Source organism: Odocoileus virginianus, chromosome 20 (assembly GCF_023699985.2).
Source record: "Odocoileus virginianus isolate 20LAN1187 ecotype Illinois chromosome 20, Ovbor_1.2, whole genome shotgun sequence".
In the NCBI taxonomy this organism is placed as follows: domain Eukaryota; kingdom Metazoa; phylum Chordata; class Mammalia; order Artiodactyla; family Cervidae; genus Odocoileus; species Odocoileus virginianus.
Window position 1 is genome coordinate 12,452,605 of NC_069693.1, and position 18,149 is coordinate 12,470,753.

At 47.3% G+C, this 18,149-nt stretch overlaps 2 protein-coding genes across 7 annotated transcripts in view; one reads left to right on the forward strand and one right to left on the reverse strand.

Annotated features, from left to right (window-relative positions):
• SAMD4B (sterile alpha motif domain containing 4B) overlaps window positions 1-6,412 on the reverse strand; it is a 36,629-nt gene extending 30,217 nt beyond the window's left edge. For 2 of the 5 annotated variants that reach the window (XM_070450902.1, XM_070450901.1), the window contains exon 1: window positions 2,587-2,721. The gene's annotated coding sequence lies outside the window, so the exon portion shown is untranslated. Of the gene's footprint in view, window positions 1-1,511; window positions 2,154-2,586; window positions 2,722-6,304 lie in introns of those variants that run through there. The other 3 variants (XM_070450900.1, XM_020889093.2, XM_070450903.1) reach the window with 3 other exon arrangements.
• A 6,255-nt stretch (window positions 6,413-12,667) lies between these two features.
• On the forward strand, window positions 12,668-17,724 carry GMFG (glia maturation factor gamma). 2 transcript variants are annotated; one of them, XM_020889099.2, is made up of 7 exons: window positions 12,668-12,774; window positions 13,174-13,270; window positions 13,366-13,415; window positions 13,846-13,895; window positions 16,559-16,641; window positions 17,260-17,333; window positions 17,562-17,724. In XM_020889099.2, coding segments are annotated over exons 2-7 (330 nt in total). In that variant the 5' UTR covers window positions 12,668-12,774; window positions 13,174-13,269; the 3' UTR covers window positions 17,634-17,724. The 2 variants fall into 2 exon arrangements, with proteins under 2 accessions (XP_020744758.1, XP_020744757.1); XM_020889098.2 differs by having other exon boundaries at window positions 12,676-12,785.
• The last annotated feature ends 425 nt before the right edge of the window (window positions 17,725-18,149 follow it).

Sequence of the window (18,149 nt, forward strand, 5' to 3'; positions counted from 1 at the left end):
AAATCATGTTACTGTCTTGCTTTAGAAATCCTGTAAGAGCTTCCAAATGCTTGTAAGTAAAAATGCAAATTCCTTACCATGGCCCACAAGGCCCCAGATAATCTGGCCTCTATGAACCACTCCAAGCCCCTGCCTCTTCTGCCTCACTTATGCTTCAGCCACACTGATCTCCTTACACATCTCAGGGATTTTGTGCTGGCTGATTCCTCTACCTGAAATGTCCTTCCCCAGGTCATCATATGGCTGGTTCCTTTTCATCAATTAGATCTGGGTTCATGTGTGCCCCAATCTTCCTCATCTCCCCAGTAGGAAGGAGTCTTTGGTTTGATATCATTGTCAAAAAGTGTTTCTTCTAAGGCTATAGCTCTTCCAGAAACACCTAGACTGGAAGATCCATGAGGGGAAGGAAGACTGTGGCTGTATTATTCACTGTTATATATTCAATTTCTAGCACAGTGCCTGGAACATAACAGACTGTTAAAATTTCCCTATCTTGCAGCAGTCTTTTCTTCACATGTAACAACGATTAGATTAGAAGGCCCAAATCTCAGATCCTCCCACAACTGGTGCCTTCTCATCTTTCAGGTTATCGGGTTCAACTGTCATTTCCTCAAAAAGGCCAATTCTGACCACCCTGTGTACAGTGGACAACTCCCTACCCCGTTCAATCTGTTTTAATTCCTTCCTAGCACATCACTATCTGACTTGTTCATATATCTTCCTTCCATCAGAATACAAGATCCAAGAGCTCTAAGACCTTGCCTATTTCATTCACTGCTGTATCTCCAGTACCTAAAAAGTGCCTTCATAAACTGTTTGATTGCTGCAGACATTTGAGATGTGCATACTCTATATAATAATGTTGTTCTGTTGCCCTCAAGCAGACTCTATTGAACAAATTTACCCTAAAACAAACAAAACAAAACTTACTCACAGAAACCTATTTAACCCTCTTCTAAAGCTCTGAGTACTGGAAACCCAAAGTTGAGGTAGGGAACTGAACACCAGTAGTCCTGGATTCTACTACCCCAAGACTATAACCAAACCAAGTCAGTCATCTCATTCCTGTTTCTCCCAAGTGAAAATCGCTCAGTCATGTCTAGACCCATGGACTATACAGTCTATGGAATTCTCCAGGCCAGAATACTGGAGTAGGAGGCTATTCCCTTCTCCAGGGGATCTTCCTAACCCAGGGATCAAACCCAGGTCTCCTGCATTGCTGCTGCTGCTGCTAAGTCACTTCAGTCGTGTCCTCCCACATTGCAGGCGGACTCTTTATCAGCTGAGCTACCAGGGAAGCTCTGTTTCTCCCAGTGAGATCCCAAAGTCAAGTCTGGTGGGGTCAGACTAGTCATAAACAATCTCTGGATCCAAACAATCATAGAGAAGAGAAATGAATGGAGCTGGGCAACAGTGAGGAGGGGACTACCATCAACACTCAAAGGTCAAAGGATGGAATCACAGTTCTATCTGGTTCAGCAAGCAAGAGAATCTTTAAGAGCATCACTCACCTAAACACGTCTCTGAGGATCTTCTGTCACCATCTCACACTTAGCTCAGAGAAGAAACTTTTCAAACTGGGGCTCTCAGTAAAGAGTTCTCTTTCCACTGAGACTGCTAAGGATGTGAGTTCAAATCTGGGGTTGCTAAGGGCCATTTTGTTGTCACAAAGCAGAAACCAGCTGAGGATGAAGTTAAGTCAGTGGAGAAATGGGGTGATTACTGGGAAGACTGTTTGAACTTCTGGATGCAACTAGGTCTATCTAGGAACCATCCTAGTTCTGGACTTTACAGTAACATGAGGCAATTAATTCTTTTTTTATTAAGCCAACTTGAGCTAAGGTAATGCCACTTACATCTTTAGAGTCTTGGCTGATGTGAGCTTTATTTTTTTTTTCTGCTGAAACTGAGCACTTTCATATACAGGGCATTGTTCTAAGTGTGTGTTTGTGTGTTAGTCACTCAGTCGTGTCCGACTCTTTGTGATACCATGGACTGTAGGCTGCCAAGCTCCTTTGTCCATGAAATTCTCCAGGTAAGAATACTGGAGTGGGCTGCCATTTCCTCCTCCAGGGGATCTTCCCAACCCAGGGATCAACCCTGGTCTCCTGCATTGTGGACAGATTCTTTACCATGTGAGCCACCAGGGAAGCCCTTGTTCTAAGTACTATATACATATTAACTATTTAAGCCTTATAACAATTCTATGAAGTAAGGTATCGTCATTACTTTCATTTTTTAACTCTGGAAACTAAGAACTAGAGAAATTCAGTAATTTGTTGTAGGTCACAAAACAGGTAAGCAATGAGTGGGATGCAAATCCTGTCTACCTGAAGAGAATATCCAACTCTGACTTCAGACACTATCATCCTGGGGTGGACAGAGCCAGAAACCTATTTGAGCCACCTGTCCTCAATTTCATCCTTTGTAAAATGAGGATAATCATAGTTTACCTACCTTATAGAGTTCCTGTGAATATGAGATGAGACAATACACGTGAAGTACTTAAACAGTGACTGGTAGATAATAATTACTCAATAAACAATGATCATTAACATTATTACTCTTTGGGTCACTAAAGTGCACCTGGCAAATACAGTGCAGATGGAGGAGATCTGTTTTCTTTCATCTGTGTCCTTCAGGTGAAGAGAAGAGATGCCATGGGTTAGACGTGAAGAGTCTTTCTTGCTTTTGACCAACTGCATAAGCCACTTCCTCTGCCTGGAAGGCCAATCATCCTTGTCCCAACTCTTGTGGAACAGCACCCAGTCTTACCATCTCTTCTATGAAGTCTTTCCAGATAGAGGGTTCCTTCTCTCACTGCCAAATTCCCACAGTATATAATTTTTACCTCACATTCTGTCCCATGTACCTGACCAACCTCTTTACTGGGCTATGAGCTCCCTGAAGGCAGGCCCCAGTGTTACCCTTGTGATCTGTTTATTCTTCTCGAACTTAGCTGCCGGTTAGCCAATGATTCCCTACAACTTACAGAGGGAAGAGCCCACTTTGTGGAATTCAAAGAACAAGTTACATCCCAGTACTTTCCAAGCTCCGAGTCTAGTCAGTGTGAGTGGACAAGTACATGAAAAATTACCAGGGAGAAGATGAGTGGCGCTCTACAAAGTACAATGGAAGGCTCTGGGTAGTAAGAGAATGAAGATTGGAAGATGCCTTAAGGGAAGGGTGTTTATGTGGAGAAGGACAGATGAGGAATAGGTCAGAAGAGATGGACATGTGTGTTCAAGGAGGGAGCAACTGGAAGCAGAAGCACTGAAGGATATGGGATGGTATGGAGCAATAGAGGGGAAGCCAGGAGAAAATGCTGAGGAAGATCTAAAAGGGAACCATTCAAAGGCAGAATCTGAAGTAATTGCTCAGAGGGTGGGGTAACCTTGTAGAGAAGCCAGAAACCTTTCAAAGAAGGTAAGGAATCTTCTGGAAGGTGGGGACTTCGCAAAGGGGGCTCCCAGGAAAATGGGGGTGAGCAGAAGGGCACAGCGGCATACCCTGAGGCATCTTTCAAGGGCCTTTATGTGGGGAAAGGGAAATCCTCTTAGAGGGCAGTGGTTCTCAAACTTGAGCATGCATCAGAATCACCAGGAAGGTTCCTAAAAACAGATAGCTACTGCCAAGTTTTCTGATTCAGCAGGTCCGGGTTGGGACCCAAGAATTTGCATTTCTAACAAGTTACCAGGTGATGCTTGTGCTGCTGGTCCAGGGACAACACTTTGAGAACGACTACTATAGGGGGAGGGACTCTTTTTTGAGGAAGCTCTCAATGTGGAAAAGGAAGGAGAAAACTTCTGACAGGAAAATTGAGGGAGTCCTCAAGAAAAGTCTAAGGAAGGGTCTGTCTATCTCTGAAGGGAAGATCTGAAGGGAGGAGGGGTCTATGAAGATAGAACCAAAGAAAAATGTCCTGAGAGAAAGAGCTCTGAGGGCTGGAACTTCAAGGGGTAAGGGTATCTCCTGAGAATCTTTTAATAAAAAGGGACACAGAGGCTCCTGATAGGGGAAGTCTGTAGGATGCTGGGGGCCTATGGTGGGATAATGGGGGAAAGAAGCTCAAATCTGAGAAGGATCTCTAAGTTGATTTCACAGGAAAGAGAATGGAGGAGATGAAAGGGTATAAATGGAGGTTCTAAAACGGATATGTAATAAGGCCTTGAATAAGGTTTCTTGGAGATGTCAGAGGGGGAATCTGAGAGTGTGTTCTGAGGAAGTCTCACAAAGTGGTGGGGTTGTTGATGCATAGCAATTTTGGAGAAAATTCTCTAAAAGGAATCTGTGGATGTATGGTCTTTTGTGAGAGATCTTAGGTTTACTGGAGCAGGATAACAGAGGTCTTTTTAGGAACAATTCTCAAAGAGCTAAGATGAGAAATCTCTGAGTAAAGCCTTCAATAAGGTATATGGGGAAGGTGGCTCTTCTGAGGGGGAATGTGGGAATGTCACAGTAAAGGGTTTTTCAGAAAGAATTCTGGGACTTTCTAAGAAATTGAGCTCAGAGTTATTTTGAGGGAAGACTGCATGGTGTTGGGTGTCTTCCACAGAGGGTTCTAGAGGATTTGAGGGAAGCTGTGATGGTGAGTTCAGGGAGGGAATTATCTAGGAAAAGTCTTTTAGTAAGTAGTAGTAGTGGTAGTGTTAGTCACTTAGTTGTGTCTCTTTGTGACCCCATGGACTGTAGTGCCCCAGGCTCCTCTGTCCATGGAATTCTCCAGGCAAGAATACTGGAGTGGGATGCCATTTCCTTCTCCACTCTCAGTAAGGCAGGAGGTCTGTAAGTGGTGATCCAAGGGTTACTGGAAGAGTCTCTAGAAGAGATTTCAATTCAAGGGTATATCTCAGAAGGCTCGAGGGGGTTGTTGGGGTCTTTGAGAAGGTATGAGGAGGTCTTGAAAAACTGTATCTCAGAGGGGTTGAGAAGAAAGGGTCTTAGGGTTTACAAGGGTTGTCAGGAGGAAAGTTCATCAGAAAGTAGGTCTATAAGGAGGGACCTTGAAAGGAGGATTCTAAGGGGGATTGAAGAAAATATCAGAGAGAAACTGTGGGAAACCTTTTGGAATCCTGAGGAAGCAATTTTTGGAACATTTTGTGTGGGTTACTGGGAAAGATTTGGGATACATAAAAAGGGTTTTGGAAGAGGCTCATGGAATGTGGAAGAAGAGTTCTCTGTAGATTCAGGTTAATCTCTGGAGAAGATTTTTGGCGTAAGTGAGGAGGGTCTCAGGGGAAGATTTTTGGGGTATGTGAGGGTGCTCTATAGAGCATTTCAGGGTGGGGAGATTTGAGGAACATGAGGAGATCTTTGGGAGGGATTTTTGGGACCTGTGGAAGGGTCCAAACAGATGACTTTTGGGATGTGTGAAGGGGGAGTGTATATGGGAGATGAATTGGGGGAGGGGTGGGGCTCCAGGTGAGTTTTGAGGATCCGAGGCCATTTCAGAGGGTCACTTCGGAAGATTTTCCAGGGGATATCAGGGGCATTCTGGAGCATTCCAGGGGAGGGGCTCTGAGATTTGGGGGCCATGAATGGAAAATCTCCAAGGCGATTGCTGGTATGGGGGTAGGTGGGAGGGAAAATTCTTGGGATGTGTGAGAAGGAAGTCTGGGCGATATTGTTGGGATGTGTGAAGTAGGTCGCCGGGGGAGATTTCTGGAATGCACGGGGTCTGGAGGGGATTTCGGGGAGTCTCTGATCTGAAGATTTTTAGGGCTTATGAGGGAGGCTCCTGGAGAAGATATCTGACACATATTGTTGGAATACGAGGAGTGGCCCCGGGGGAATATTTCTAGACTGAGGAGGAGGATGGGGGATCCGGGGCCAGAGCAGGGTTCTCTGAGGAAAATTTTTGAGGCGTAGGACAGGGTCTGGAGCAGACATGGAAATATCAGGGGTGGTCTCTCGAGAAGCCTTGCGCACGGCGGGAGGGGACGGAAGGCTTCGAGTGGATTGGGGGGGGGGGCGTCTGTGGGCGTGCCCTCTAGGGAGCTGTCTGAGGTAGACCTGTGGGGGGGGGGGGTCACGAGATGGGCCGCTGGCCGGGTTCCCAGGCCACCCCGAGGGGCGAGGAATTCGGGGAGAAGCTCGAGAAGCGGCCTGTGAGGGAGACTCCGGGTACGGGTGTGAGGGATTCTCTCGAGGGTCGGGACCCCTGAGGCCCGCGCTCCGCGCCCGCCGCCGCCCGGGGTCCCTGAGGGGGCGGGGCCGCCCGCGCGGCCTGGGGCGCCCTGAGGTGAGCCCCGAGCGCCCCGACCCGCCGCCGCCCCGCGTCCGCCCGGCTCTGATCGCCACTCACCGCCTCGGCTGCAGCCGCCGCCGTCCGGGCCTCCTCAGGCCACCGCCACCGCCGTCGCCCCCTCTCCGGCCCGCGAGCTCCCCTCCCTCCTCCCGCACCGACCACCGCCGCCGCCACCGCCGCCGTCGCGCTGCGTCACCGCGCCGTGCGTCACCGCCCCTGGCCCCTCCCCGACGGGACCGCCGCGCGCCAGCATTAGTTGACGCCGCGGTGACGAACGGCGCACTCGCCAACGGGCGGCGAGGGCAGCCCGAAGGGCGGGAGGTGTGCGCGGAGAAAGGCGGGGTCCCGGCGGAGAGGGGGGCCGGGGGTGTTGAAGAAGGCCCACGAGGCCCAACCCCCGCCCCGTCGGATTGGTCGGCTGCTCAGCTGATGGGCAGTCGGTCCTGCGGGGTGGGGGGGAAGAGGCGGGGCGCGCGCGGCGTTGCCATGGGCAACAGGCCCGGCGGCGCGCGGGATTGGACCTCCCGACCCGCAGGGGGCAGTCTCGCGCTTGTCTACCTCAGCTTTGCAACTAAGTCACAATTCCTGATTGTGGCGTTCAAGGCCCGGTGATCCGCCTGGCACGCTAGCCGAGGTCTAGGCCTGGGCCCCGCCACGCCCCGAGGTGATCATCCAGGTTGCGGGTAGGCGCTAGGGCAGCTGGAGTCAGTTTCTCCATCGCAACCCTCTCTGAGTCTATTCTTTCTCTCAATTGGGAGTAGGAGTGAAAGAGACGATGCATACAAAGCGCTGGGCACAAAGCAGGCGGTCAATAAATGGGAGTCATTGCTCTGCCAGTAGTAACCTATTCATTTCACATACTGCCCTGGAGCAGCGTGAACTAAGTAAGCATATCGGGGGCACTCACTGAAGGCTCCCAGGTGACAGAGGCATGATTGTTCAGTTCAGTTCAGTCGCTCAGTCGTGTCCGACTCTTTGCGACCCCATGAATCGCAGCACGCCAGGCCCCCCTGTCCATCACCAACTCCCAGAGTTTACTCAAACTCATGCCCATCGAGTCGGTGATGCCATCCAGCCATCTCATCCTCTGGCGTCCCCTTCTCCTCCTGCCCCCAATCCCTCCCAGCATCAGGGTCTTTTCCAATAAGTCAACTCTTCGCATGAGGTGGCCAAAGTACTGGAGTTTCAGCTTCAGCATCAGTCCTTCCAATGAACACCCAGGACTGATCTCCTTTAGGATGGACTGGTTGGATCTCCTTGCAGTCCAAGGGACTCTCAAAGAGTCTTCTTCAACACCACAGTTCAAAAGCATCGATTTTTCGGCGCTCAGCTTTCTTCACAATCCAACTCTCACATCCATACATGGCCACTGGAAAAACCATAGCCTTGACCAGATGACGTGGTTGTTAGAGGAGCCCAAAGAAAGGGAGTCGGAGAGGAATGTAGAATTGAAGGCAGGGAGTGGTGGGAAATAACCTGTGGCCAGAAATTTGGCCACTTGAAAGAGTTTGGACTTGTCCTGAGGGCACTGAGGAGCCATGGAAGGTCTTCACCCCAAGGAGAGTCTGGGGGTTGGAGGGAGAGGGAAGTTGGAAAGCTGTCCCTGGCTTCTATATGGAGGATGGATTGGAGGGAATAGAACTGGAGCTGGGTGTTCGGGGAGCCAGCTGGGGTGGGAGAGGGGCGTTTGCATCAGGGGAGGAGGGAGGAGGAGGAGGAGTAGGTGCCAGGGACCGATGCCCAGGAGCTTCGGAGAACCTGCTCTGGGACTCCTAGGGCACAGATGGTGAGGGAGGGAGAAATTCAAGACAAGGCCCTCTGGCTGGAAGGTTGAGGGGAAGGGGTTGGGGGCTTCCCTGGGAAGGAGACCCAGAGGTGAAGCAGGTCAGGAAGTTGCTGAGTCCAGTGTTGGCTACCCAGCATCAGGATTTAGGAGGCTCCACAACCCCTGGGTCTGGGGCCAGAAACCTATATTTGAGGATGATCAAAGATAGTAAAGCTGTGGGAGTTAGTGACCTATCCTGGGGAGGGTATGAAGGATGAATGGAAACAAACACCAGATAGAACCTTGAAGAGACACATAAGGTTTGAGCAAAGAAATTGACACTTTCAACAAAGATTGAAAAGCAGCAGCCAGAGAGAGAGAGGAGGTAAACCAGGAAAACCAGGCATCTCTGGTGCTGTGAGGATAGGCCCTTTTAAAAGACGGCGGGGGTACATCACTAACCGCAAGCATTGCCACCTCCATTTAAGCAACAACTTTCAATGCCATATAGAATGGTTGGGCTCCAAGGACACTAGTTCATTTATTTATTCAATATTTCTTGAGTATCTCATATGTGCCAAGCACTGCTCAAGGTACTAAAAATTCAACAACGAATGAGGCAGGCATGAAGCTTACATTCTAGCTGGGGGACAGAAACAAATGATACTTTCAATGTTTATTTGGTATATTTCGATGTAACTTGGTGATAAGTTCTATGGAGAAAATTAAAGCAAACTAAGGGGATGGAGAGGTGGGATCAGCACTATTTTAGATAAGGGAAAGGCTTCTTTGATCAGGTGACATTTGAACAGAAATCTGAAGGAGTGAAGAGGTGAACCATGAAGGAAGGAGGGTTCAAGAAAAAGGAGCCAGCACGTGAAAAGGCCTGATGTCAGGATCACTCATAGAACCAGAAAGAGGCTAGTGTGGCTGGAGAGGAGTGAGCAAAGAGGAGAGTATTGAAAAGACAAGATCCAGGAGGTAACAGAGGAGGGATGGTGGCAGGTAATTAAGAGCTTTTAAGGCCACTATAAGGACTTTTGCTTTTACCCAGATAATATGGGAGACAGGAGAGAGTATTGAGTGAACAGGTATGTCAGTTGGTTTTTGTTTTTGTTTTGGCTTCACTGCACAATGTTTGAAGTTCACACTGACCAGGGATTGAACCCATACCCCCTGCAGTTGAAGCTTGGAGCCTTAACTACTGGACCACCAGGGTTAAGTTTGGTTTGGGGTTTTATTAGGATCTCTCTTGACAGTCCTATAAAGAATAGAGTGTGGGGAGGGGGTGGGAGCAGAAAAACAGTGAGGAAGCTACTATGAGAGTTCAGGCAGAAGTTCAAGGTGGCAAGGGCAGAATATAGGCTGTGGAAGGGGAGGAGAGAGCCAGTTCTGGTTATATTTGGAAGTTCAGAGCTGGAAGGTTTAAAGGTACATTGTCAGAGGAAAGAGATGGGTCAAGGATGACTCCAAGACATCCAGATGGAGTCATGCTGGCAGTTGGACATAAGAGCCTAGAGAGGCCCAGACTGGGGAAGTAACTAGGGCATCCCCCTTTGAATACTAAGAGACTGATGCTTTCAGGAAGATGAGAAGGAGGATAGAAAAGAGAAGCAGACTGAGGGCTGAGCCCTGGGACTCATGACTCTTAAAAGGAAGCTGATATGTGATCCTGCAACCCCACTCCTGGGCATATATTCAGAGAAAACTATAATTCAAGAAGATATATACATTCCAATGTTCCTTGCAGCACTATTTGCAAGAGCTAAGACAGGGAAGCAAACTAAGTGTCCATCAACAGAGGAATGAATAATGATGTGGTACATATACAATGGAATACTACTCAGCTATAAAAAAGAAAAAAATAATGCCATTTGCAGCAACATGGGCACACCTATAGATTGTCATACTAAGTGAAGTAAATCAGAAAGACAAATACCGTAAGATATCACTTATATGTAGAATCTAAAACATGACACAAATGAGCTTATCTATGAAACAGAAATACACTCCCAGACATAGAGAATAGACTTGTGGTTGCCAAGGAGGAGAGGGGTGGGAAAGAGATGGATGGAGAGTTTGGGATTAGCCAATGCAAACTGTTACATGGAGAATGGATAAACAATAAGGTCCTCTGTATAGCACAGGGACCTGCATTCATATCCTGTCATAAACCGTAATGGAAAAGAATATGAGGGACTTCCTTGGTGGTTCAGTGGTTAGGACTTCGCATTTTTCACTGCCAAAGCCACAGGTTCAATTCCTGGTCTGGGCACTTTTATCCCACAAGCCTCATGGTGCAGCCAAAAAATGAAAAAGATTGTATATACATGTTTAGCTGAATCACCTTACTATACAGTAGAAATTAACACATTGTAAGTCAACTATGCTTCTATAAAATTTTAAGAAAGGAACTGAGACGGAGCAGCCAGAAGAGCCAGAGGAAATCCAGGCTGGGGTGGTGTTCCGGAAGCCAAGTGAAGAAAGTGTTTTGGGCACAGGAGTGATGGATGATATCAGATGCAGCTGACAGGGCACGGCAGATGAAGATTAAGAATTGACTGTTGGGTCCAGCGCCACAAAGCTCCTTGGTGGCCCTCTGACGGTGGTCGTTGGCCCTCCCTGTCACTGGAGAGAGACAGGAGTGAGCCTGCTGGGAGAGAGTTGAAGAGCAAATTAGGAGGAGATATTGGAGGCAGTGAGTGTGGACAATTCTTTCAAAAGTCTTGCTGAAAAGGGAAGGAAATGAATAGGCAGGAGAGAGAAAGTTTATAGGTTAGTATTAAATTTTGCTTATTTATTTTTGGCTGAAACTTGTGGAATGCAGGATCCTAGTTCCCTGACCAGGGTTTAAACCTGTGTCCCCTGCAATGGAAGCAGGGATTTTGTAGTGGATTCTCAACCACTGGACCACGAGAAAAGTCCCAGGGTTTTTAGTTTTTAAGATATACCATGGTGTGTAGGCCAAGGGGAAAGATCCAGTAGAGATAAGGATATTGGTGATACGGGGAGAAGAAGGGTAGCTGCAGCGATGGCCTTGAGGAGGTTAGAGAGGGTGGGATCTGCGTTCTGCTACGCGAGCGAACTCAGCACAGCGGGCCAGACATTGTGAAGCTAGGTCCTCTGAACACACTCTGTCGTTTGTGTGTGTTTTTTTCATAGAAATACAGAGGGGGTTCTCATAAATTACTTCCCTTTTATTTCTACTTTATATGATAGTTAGGACATTATATTGATTTTAGGGAGAATTTATGTGTATAAATAGGTTGCCTTATCTAGGAATTTCATTCCAGGATGTGAACTGAGGAGGACAATACAAAATGCTCTTCATAATAAAGGAGGTACTGGTGTGATAGGATTAAACACCATTGTTGTAGTACCCATTATAAGGCCCATGAGGTTGAATAACTGCAGAAAAAAAATACACCATTACCTGAGCGCTGGTGAGTTTCCTCTTTCTCCTCCATTTCCCCATCAACCTAATAAGTTGCAGTTTGATCAGCAAACATTTCTAAATTCCCCCTTTTAGCTCTGGAATTAAAATATTCCAGATTAGGGGGTAGTGGAATCCAAGAAGGCTTCCTGGAGGAACAGTTAAAGAGCTTATTTCATCATCAAAAAAGTCTGCAAACAAAAAAATGCCAGAGGGTGTGGAGAAGGGGAACCCTTCTGCACTGTTGATGGGATGTAAATTGGTACAGTCTCTATGGAAAACAGTATGGAGGTTCCTTAAAAAACTAAATACAGAACAACCACATGATCTAGCAATCCCACTCTTGGGCATATAGCTGGAGAAAACAATAATTTGAAAAAGTACACACAGCATTGTTTGCAATAGTCAAAACATGGACGCAACCTAAATGTCCATCAACAGAGGAGTGGATAAAGAAAATGTGGTACACTCCAAAAAAGATGTGGTACATAGCAATATATACAATGGAATATTATGCAGCCATAAAGAAGAGTGAAAATGCCATTTGCAATGACACAGATGGACCGTCCCTGAGATTGTTATACTGAATAAAGTAAGTCAGACAAAGAAAGACAAATATTATATGATATTGCTGTATGTGGAATATAAAAAAAAGTTACAAATGAACTTATTTACAAAACAGAAAAAGAGTCACAAATGTAGAAAACTTATGGTTACCAGGAAGGAAAGGGGGAGAGTGACAAATTGGGATATCAGGATTGACAAGTATATACTACTGTATATAAAATAGATAACTAATAATAACCTACTATATAGCACAGTGAACTCCATCTGATACTCCGTAATGACCTACTTGGGAAAATAATCTAAAAAAGAGTGCAAATATATATAGTTGATTGACTCACTTTGCTTTACACCTGAAACTAACACAACATTGTAAATTAACTATACTCCAAGAAAAATTAAAAAAAAAAAAAGAGCTCATCACCACCTGTGGTGTATTGGGTGTTGGCCACCATGCTGGGAGATATGTGAAGTTATGTTAGCCTTGTAACCATTCTGAATCAGAGGGGTGAAGTTACTTAGCTAGAGCCACACAGTCAGGAAGCACTTGAACCCCAGTCTGGGTGACTGTAAAGCCTGGGAGGTCCCAACAGATGAGGGGAAGGAAGGAGAGGGAGGAGCCATCTGTGACAGTTGTCTCAGAATGGGCATAAACAGGATGTGGTGTTGGATGAAACTTTTCCCCTACCCCACACTCCGCCCCTGTAGCTGTGGTCCCCACCCCTAGAAGACAGCGGAACCAAGGAAAGAAGAGGCCCCTGGACAGTAAAGTCATGGTCGGGGGCCAGGGTCGTATGGGAAGGGCTAGGGGCTGGAGTGGGACTGGGGCTGGGAGGACGCCGGGGTGAACGTCAGGCTGTGGATGGAAGGTCAAGGCTGGGGAAAGAGAGATGGCGGTTCCGGGTTTAGCCCCAGGCGAGCAGATCCCCGAGCCTCCCTGGGCGTTGCCCAAGGGCACCTGCCGAAAGGGCTCCCCAGTCCAGCCTCTGCTCATTGAGGGGCAGCATCCGCTCAGAGGAAAGGGTACCTTTCCCCAGTGTTTACACAGGCAATCTATGGGCTATGGCCCCCTCCTCGTTATTAGTGGACAGAGAAACTGAGGTTTGGGGAAAGGGGCAGGGCTGAGGCCAGGCGACTCAGCTCTTGACTGGGCTCCTCTGGCAGTCCGACTCCCTGGTGGTGTGTGAGGTGGACCCCGAGCTACAGGAAAAGCTGAGGAAATTCCGCTTCCGAAAAGAGACGGACAATGCAGCCATAATAAGTGAGTGTCTTCTTCCCTCCTGACGGATGGGGGGTGGGGGGAGCATAGGGACAGATGGGAGGGGCGTCTAACCCACCCATGCCCTCCCTCCTCAGTGAAGGTGGACAAAGACCGGCAGCTGGTGGTGCTGGAGGAAGAATTTCAGGTGAGGGGCTGGGGGGTGGGACTGGGAGACCCAGAGGGCTGTGACTGAGGCTAAGAGCCTGGGGTTGGGAGCCAGAAAAACCAGGAAGTCAAGTTCCAGCTTAGCTGTGACCCTAGGCGAGAGACTCTGCCTGTATAGGCCTCTCATCTGTGACATAGTGATAACAGTCCTTACCTCTGAGGGTTGTCTGTGAATGCAGTGATTTAATCCTTGTAGTTTGCTTAGAAAAAAGCAAGTGTCTTAACACCTCTGGGCCTCAGTTTGTTCACCTGTAAATGGGGGTAATAACAGGACCTACCCCTTTGGGTTTGGGGAGAGATCAATGGGCTAATAATCCACATGTGTTTCTTGGATGAGTGCCTTGACACAGCACAAGTTCGTTTAATGGCAGTCTTTTTTTTTTTTTCTCTCCTCCCCCCACCCCTCACAGAATATTTCTCCAGAGGAACTAAAAATGGAGTTGCCTGAGAGACAGCCCAGGTATCCTGGGGCAAGGAAGGGGAAGGTCAGGCCATGGAGGGATGCAGACTGAGGGACTACTTGGGGTCCAGTCTTATTCATGGACTTTGAAACTATGTCTTTGAGTTCCTATCACAGGACTTTTGGTTTGTATGCCAGGATTTTATTGCAGAATTTTATGCTAATAGTCATATGTGATGTTAGTACATACTTCGTAAGGTTTTGGTCTCAACATTGCACTTGTTTCATTAAAAAAAAAAAGTTAAAATTTCCTTATTTTTCAATGCTTGGGAAGACTTTGAGTAGGAAAGGATTTATTTGACCTTTAATGATTGGGGAGAATCCTGTGTGAAGCCAGAGGAGCCTGGTGCTTTTTGTGTATGGAGAAGTTTTTTGACACTTCTATGAAAACTGGTCTCTAGATTTTTTCATCTTGACTGGGGTGAGTTTTGGGGGTCCTAGGACTTTGAAACTCAATCCCAGGCTCTAGATCTCAGTCAGCACCCTGGGCATCTGACAAGTGCAATCACACAGGGCCCCTTACCCAGAAGGGAGCCTTGAAGGCAGGGCTTGATGCCTGCTATCTTGAAATTCTTTCTAGTTTTATCTCTGAATCTGTTTCGTGTGAAGTCTGACAGGTCAGTGGAGCCTGTGCTGGAGGCTTGGAGCCTCCTTCAACTCACACCTCCAGCCCTAGATGGGTTCTCAGCTCCCCACTCCCACATTGCCCAATGATGGCTGGTGCCCTCTGCCCTGGGCAGGGGGCCTAATCGCAGCCTCAGGGAGTGTCAGGGCCAGGGGGCAGCACTCACTCCTGAAAGATAAATTCCAGAGTGTGCCCGTGAGCAATTTCACTCCCCCCATGAGTGTCTCCAAGCCCAAGACAGCACATGACTTGAAACAGGAAATTTTAAAAGACCAAGATCAGTCTGGAAAGAGACTGCAGAAGAAAGGGAAAAACATCTTTCTCCTGTGTTTATTACAAGGGGCCCTGCATTTTCATTTTGCACTGGGTTTGGGAAATTATATAGCTGGCCCTGGTCTCAGCCCCTGATTCTAGACTGCTAGACAGTAAAACATAGTGGTTGAGCACTTACACTCTACCAGTGAACTTCCTGGGTTCAAATCTACCCATAGAACCCTGGGCAAATGGCTTCATTCTCTGGGCTTCGATTTTCCTGTATGTAGTATGGGGATAATAATAGTACCTACATCATAGGGTTGTTGTGAATAATCAAATAAGCACTTACTATTTTTTTTTTTGGGGGGGCTATGTCACTCAGCATGTGGGATCTAAGCTCCCTAACTAGGGATAGAACCCCTGCCTCTGCAGTCTTAACTATTGCACCTCCAGGGAAGTTCCAAACCGTTTTTTCTTAAACATTTTTTTCTTTATTGAGTTATATTTGATGTATGATATATTAATTTCAGGTGTAAAACATAATGATTTGATTTTTTTTGTATATACTGTATTACCAAATGTTCACCATGATAATCTAGTTAACATCTGCCACCATACATAGTTTCTAAAAAAATTTTTTTCTTACGACGAGGACTTTTAATATCTACTCCTTTAGCAACTTTCAAATATACAATACAGCATTATTAACTACACTTACCATGCTGTATATCACATCCCTAGGACTTTTTAAAAATAAATAACTGGAAATAAAATAATTGGAAGTTTGTACCTTTTGACTGCTTTCACCCATTTCACCCACTCCCATCTTTGGCAACCACTCATCTGTTCTCTCTCTATATGAGCTTGATGGTTTGTTTCTTTATTTTTATTTTTTCAATTCCATATGTAAGTGAGATCATAAGGCATTTGTGTTTCTCTGTCTGATTTATTTCACCTAGCATAACGCCCTCCAAGAGCCATCCATGTTGCAATAGCAAGATTTCATTCTTTTTTAACGGCTGAATAGTACTTCATTGTGTGCATATGTGTGTGTGTGTGTGTGTGTGTGTGTGTGGACCACATCTTCTTTATCCATTCATTCGTCAATGGACACTTAGGTTTTTTCCACATCTTGGCTATTATAAATAATGCTGCAATAAATATAGGGGTGCATATATCTTTTTGAATTATTGTTTTCATTTTCTTTGATAAATACCCAGCAGTGGAATTGCTGGAGCAGATGGTAATTCTATTTAGCATTTACTATTATTATTTTTTTAATTAAAAACTTATTTATGGCTGCACTGGTTCCTCGTTGCTATGCACAGCCTTTCACTAGCTGTGGTGAGTGAGGGCTGCTCTCTAGCTGCAGTGCACGGGCTTCTCGTTATGGTAGTTTCGCTTGTCGCAGAGCACAGGCTCTGCGCATGTGCACCTCAGTAGGTTGCAGCATGGGCTCAAGAGCCATTGGGTGAAGGCTTGGCTGCTCTATGGCATGCGGCCCTGGTCTTTCCAGATCAGTGATCGAATCCATGACCCCTGCATTGGCAGGCTGATTTCCAACCACTGGACCACCAAGGAATTCCCCTATTATTATTATTATTTTCCCCCATTATTATTTTTTAAATCTTTTATTGTGTTTGAAGCCAGTACCCTTGGTCTCGGTTGTTAACCCTAGGTTCTCAAACTCAGGCAAGATTTCTAGGCTGTGGTCTCAGGTGATGAGCATTAGGCCTGAGCTCCAGGCCAAGTCCTGAGTTTGAATTCCCTTTCACTATTGTAGGTTCGTGGTTTACAGCTACAAGTACGTGCACGCCGATGGCCGAGTGTCCTACCCCTTGTGTTTCATCTTCTCCAGCCCCGTGGGTGAGACACAGCTCTACTCCTCCTGAGAAGGGGCTCTTAGATTATGTGTGGGGATGTGTAAGTGTGTGTGTTTTGAGTGTGTGTATGTGCACGTGACTGGTGATTTTGTGTGTGTGACTGTGTGCGTGTGTATAGATGCCTGTGGTAGAGTGTGGTGTGTGTGATTAGTGAATGCTGAGAGGGCAATGGGGTGGAGGTGAGGGCACCAAACCCCCATCTTCATTAGTTCTGAGGTGTGTAAGCACATTCACCTCTTCCTTTTACTGGCAACCCCTGTCTGGCCCCTAAACCATCTCCAGGGGCCTTAGAATAACTTCCAGCCCCCAAACAAATCTGAAGACTCTGACTGTAGCCTCCAGGGACCTCCTTAGAACAATGCCTGGGAGTCTTAGAAAACTCTGGGGCCTTTAGGACACTGTTATTGTTCAGTCACCAAGTCGTGTCTGACTGCGAGCCCATGGACTGTAGCCCACCAGGCTGCTCTGTCCATGGGATTTCCCAGGCAAGAATACTGGAGTGGGAAATACCATTTCCTTTTCCAGGGTAGGACATTACCAGGGCCTTAGAGGACACCTTGGCATCCCCCAGTTATACTTCCCTCTTCTATTTTTCACACAGGCTGCAAGCCTGAACAACAGATGATGTACGCAGGGAGCAAAAACAGGCTGGTGCAGACAGCAGAGCTCACAAAGGTCTGAGTCTGGGGCTGATGCTCCTGAGTGTGAGGGAGGAGAGTCTGGGATCTGAGGGCTGATGGAGGGTGGGGGGCTCCACCCCTGGAGGTCCCCCACTGGGGGGTCAGGACTCTTGGTCTGAGGGAGGAGGGAGCTGGGTTTCTGGGTCTGAAGGAGGGAGGGGCTGGAGCCCTCACTGTTTTAGTTCTTGAGTGGATTATAAAACTGAACCCTCTCTCTGCGCAGGTGTTTGAAATCCGCACCACTGATGACCTCACCGAGGCCTGGCTCAAAGAGAAGTTGTCTTTCTTTCGTTGACCTCTGGGCCGGGCACCTGAACTCAAACCCCCTAGGGCCTGAACACCTCAGACCTTAAAGAAATTAAAATGCCACTTCTCAGAGACCCTCAGCTCTGGCTGGCTCAGTTTTCTGTTCCTCATTGTGGGCACTAGGTGGCACTCCTGCAGTACCAGTCTTGGACCAGTAGAGGGCAGACAGAGCCAGTGGACGCCTGCTGGGTGCTGGGACAAGGAGGATACCATACCTGTTCCTCTGAAAGAAAGGAAGGGGCCTGTAAGGTTTCCTAAGGAGAAATGAGGGAGGCCAGGGTCTCCTAGAGGAATTGGGGGACTATCTGAAGCTGTGGAGGGGCTTGTTCCAAGAGGAACAAGGACACCTGAGTCCCTGAGAGTAAAGGAGGCGAGGCCCTTGCAGGCAGTATTTGCACCTATGCTAATTTTCTCAGTGATCCCCCAGGCAGGAAGATTTTGAAGGCAGAAAAGTTGTTGAAGTTGTTACAAATGTCAAATATAATAGCTTCAGGGGCTGGGGAGT